The 4090-nt window shown below is 36.2% G+C and overlaps 1 protein-coding gene across 5 annotated transcripts in view; it reads left to right on the top strand.

Annotated features, from left to right (window-relative positions):
* VPS13C (vacuolar protein sorting 13 homolog C) overlaps positions 1-4090 on the top strand; it is a 157803-nt gene that overhangs the window by 113020 nt on the left and 40693 nt on the right. For all 5 annotated transcript variants that reach the window (XR_003095490.1, XM_014522744.2, XM_025211176.1 and 2 more), the window contains 3 exons: positions 831-935; positions 1998-2162; positions 2505-2633. Coding sequence is in view for 4 of the 5 variants with exons in the window: in XM_014522744.2 (XP_014378230.1) it covers positions 831-935; positions 1998-2162; positions 2505-2633 (399 nt within the window). In the remaining variant the exon portion in view is untranslated. The remainder of the gene's footprint in view (positions 1-830; positions 936-1997; positions 2163-2504; positions 2634-4090) is intronic.

Below are 4090 nucleotides of genomic sequence, written 5' to 3'. Positions count from 1 at the left end.
TTGTGTGTGGGGGGGGGGGGGGGGAAGGAGGGGGTTAAGTATCCTGAAGTGATGGGTTATTTAAATTTTCAAAGAACATTCTTTCTCTTAAAACATTGACCTTTCTTTAATGTCAGTGACTAAAAGCAAGTAGATACTTTTTTTTTGAGTTTACCTTTCTTTTGAGGAGACGAGACGATTGTTGTTCTTGTTCAAAATCCTGGCATTATGTGGGAAAAGGGGGTCCTCTTGCAAAGGCATTGTATTCTGAGGTTACCCAGAACAAAAATAGTGCATAGGATTTGAAGTGGGGGGGTGGGGACGGGAATCAAGGGGGAGTGGAAAAATAAACTTTTTCTGTTTCTTACTGAAAACTTAACTTAATCTTCCATTTTCCAACACCCCTTCTGGCTTCTAGGAATAATTTTTAAAAGTTGGTCTTGAGTGGATCTTTTGGTTTTACCCTAACTTTTTTTAAATGCCACAGTCCTGTATTTTCCTTTCGCTTTTCTGTGGTGACTGTAAGGACGACCAAGCAATATGGAAGAAAATATTCATTTGATAGCATGTGCTCCTATTGATTGCCTATCCTACACTGCAGTGCCCCTCTCTTCCCCCTCCCACCCCCTCCACTCCTCCCCTTTAGTGAGGGAGTGGAAATTCACTAACATGGCTAGCCATATATTATGGGAAGGGTTTCCACAATCCTTGCATGTTTTTAAAAATATACCCAGTAGTGTTATGAAACCATTATGCTTTGTATTAATCTTATTATATTTATCAGCATGTAAACTTTAAACTTATAAACCTTTTTATTAAAAGGACCTCTAAAATTGTGTTCTCTTGCATAGATCCAGTTGTGCATTTCAACTAGTTCATGGTCCAGTAGTTTCTCCCTGGATACTGTAGGAAGTTATGGATGTGTAAAGTGCCCAGCCAGTAACATGGACTACTTGGTAAGATCTGCCTAGTATATTTATTTACTGACTCTCTTTTCTGAAGTGTAGCAGTAGTAATGATAGTAACAATTGTCATTAAAATGCCTTTTGCTTTACATAAAAGAAGGCAATAGGATATTTTAAACTATTTCCTGGGTGCACTGTTTTGTTACTTAAATGTGTTAACCTGCTTAGTAAGTTTAATTTGGTATTCTAGTGTCCCGAAGTTTTGCCAACAGGCATACTTAGTAAATATGTGTTTGTAAAAAGAGTCATATATGACCTAAGTACTTTTAAGATACTCATACTGTCTTGGGTATCTATATGAAGTGCAGACATCCTATTCCTGTTCTTCACAATGTTTTAGGACTTTGGCCAACAGTTTAAACTGATGAGCCTCAGGGCATTTTCCAGAACGTTTTCTTTTTTCACCTCCTGCCATTTGCATCATGGTTATGTCTAAATCTGACACTTTCTGCCAAATCCATTTCTAAAACCTTTTTTCCTTCCTCTTGATTTATTATTAGTCTCTTCATCATACCATATTTAGCTAACACCTGATAGTATAATAATATCAGGCCTAGATCAAGTATAGTAAACTCTTCTTCTCTGGCTTTTCACATCAATATAAAATATCCCATCTGAGAGAATCTTCTATACCAGTTGTTGTATTTACTATATCTCGTACTGTTTGGATTTTTTTCAGCAGCTTTCTATGTTTCATTGCATCCCATTTGAACTAATAGTGAATGTTCAAAACTATCAAGTTGTGTATATAGCTACTTGATGTAATAGCAATAACTGTATGACTACTACCCTTGGGTTTTTTTTTCCTTCGGATTTTCTGTTGAACTTGTGCTCTTGTTTGTTCTAGATTGTATGTTACTTGAGTTGGGTAGAATTTTTCCTTTTGTACTGTTACTGTCCCTAGCCCATGCCCAGTTGCTGTTGGCCTTTGAGTACTGCTTTAATTCACACAATGACTTGAACACGTGTGATGACAAATGAAATCTTAGTCGCACAGATGAAAATGAAAACTAAAATAAGCTAAGTTTGACTGAGTTCATTTTTATTCAACAGATTGGAGTTAGCATCAAAATGAGTAGTTTCAATCTCTCCAGGATAGTCACCTTCACTCCATTCTATACCATAGCAAACAAGTCTTCTCTGGAGCTGGAAGTTGGAGAAATTGCTTCTGATGGTTCTTTGCCAACTCACAAATGGAATTATTTCTTGTCTTCGGAGGTAACATTTTTTACTTCTATACAACTATAGTATTATATAAAAGAATTCTTTTTATTTTTGGTAGGTAGGGAAACTCTTTTTAACAACTAAATAGTTCTGTTACTTGTTCATCACCTCAATCTGATTAAGTTGGGGGGGAGAACTAGCCAAGCATTATAGCGTGTTACTTGGGAAGAGTTTAACTTAATGAAATGTAGCTTAGTAAGTACTTCTAAAATTTGGGATAGGTTATCCATAAGAATAGTTCATATTTTATCAATAATAAACCAGCGTAACAAAATTACTGCTCTAGTAAGATGTTACATGCCTCTAATTTTGACTTGTTTGCTTGTTTTCTTTCAGTGTCTTCCATTTTGGCCAGAAAACTTGTCGAGTAAACTGTGTGTACGGGTGGTTGGCTGTGAAAATTCATCCAAACCATTTTTGTATAACAACCAGGACAATGGTACTTTATTGGCTCTGGAAGAGCTGGTGAGTATGTGACTTTTTTTTTCCTATTGATATGCACCCACACACACACTTTTTAAATGACTTTTTCATTAGGCTTTTCTTATTTACTGTGTAGTATAACCCTGTCGAGTTAATTCAGGGTGTCAGCTGTGTACAGAGCAGTGCTGGATAAATTGCAAATACTGCTGAATATGGCTAAATGTGCAAGTTGGGAGGGTGGTTTTTTCCCTTGTTTTAAGAATATTTTTACTTGGATATACAGGACTAGAAAGCTGACTTGCTTCACAGTGGACTGCACAATTATTTTCAAACCAAAATAATGGATAATTAAGAATATCACAGTCTTTTTGATTACAGATTCTTATTAGGTTACCATAATTCTCTAGGTGTTGAGGCACTTCTCTTAAAAGAAATAACATGAAATATCAGTGTGTCATAGTCATGCCTTTGGTAGATCCTGACCTAGCTACAAATATTATTTTTTTGTATTATGTCATTCTTGCTGAAAAATTGAAGGCGATTTTTAACTTGTCCTAAAGTCTGAGGTGAGGCTGTACCCCTTTTCTTGACCATCCTTTGTCTCGAGAAACTGAAGTTGAAGGGAGAAAATCAGCATCATGCCACATTTCCCAGTTCTTCTAATAAGAAGATTTAGCTTTATCTTACCCTGAAAAGATTTTAGTTGATGACAAATGAAGATCCTGGAGTGTTAGCACAACTTCTGAAATCTGGTAGACTAGGTCTTATCTATTTGGGATTTGTTGGCTAATAGTTTGTTCCTGCCTGGTGATCATTTTTCCTGTCCTACACTGTATACTGAAAAGTAATTTAAAAAAAGATAGTTTTGGTCTCTTCTTGAAACATGAAGCAGCAGAAGTATTCATTTTTTTTAAAGGAGTAAACTCTTTTAACGAAGTTAACTTGAAACAAAGTGGAGAATGTTGAATTATATAATACACGAAGACTAAAACATATTTAAAATAAGCGGTAGATGTAAATTTACTTCCACTAATACAAAAACTATTTTAAAAATTTTAACCAGAAGCCACTCGGTTATAACTAAGTTACATACTTTATGGAAGTTTAATCTTAATATTAATTGCACAGTTTTTGAGTTGAAGACTAGGGCTGTGTAAAGTTTTGGTCACTGATTCAATTTGGTGAAGATTTGGCCCAATTTTGGTGGCTGAATCTCCGAATCAGGAGATGCTTTAATCTCTCCGAATCAAATTGGAACTCTCCAAATTGATTTGGAGAGATTTGGAAAGATTCTGTGATTTGGACCTAGACACAGCTTTAAATGTTTTGTTTTTTTTTTTCTACATACTTCAAGGTACCAGGCAGCTCATGAATGCTGAGACGTTGGGGCAGATGGAGCATCCCATAGGAGCATGGGGGGGTTCCCAGCATGTTCAGCAGCAGACCTGGAAGTGGATCAGAAGCACTTCCAGTCTACTTCTGGGTTTCCTGGGGAGCCC

The sequence above is a fragment of the Alligator sinensis genome, unplaced genomic scaffold, assembly GCF_000455745.1.
Source record: "Alligator sinensis unplaced genomic scaffold, ASM45574v1 scaffold291_1, whole genome shotgun sequence".
Classification (NCBI taxonomy): Eukaryota; Metazoa; Chordata; order Crocodylia; family Alligatoridae; genus Alligator; species Alligator sinensis.
This window is presented reverse-complemented; position numbering and strand designations above follow the sequence as displayed.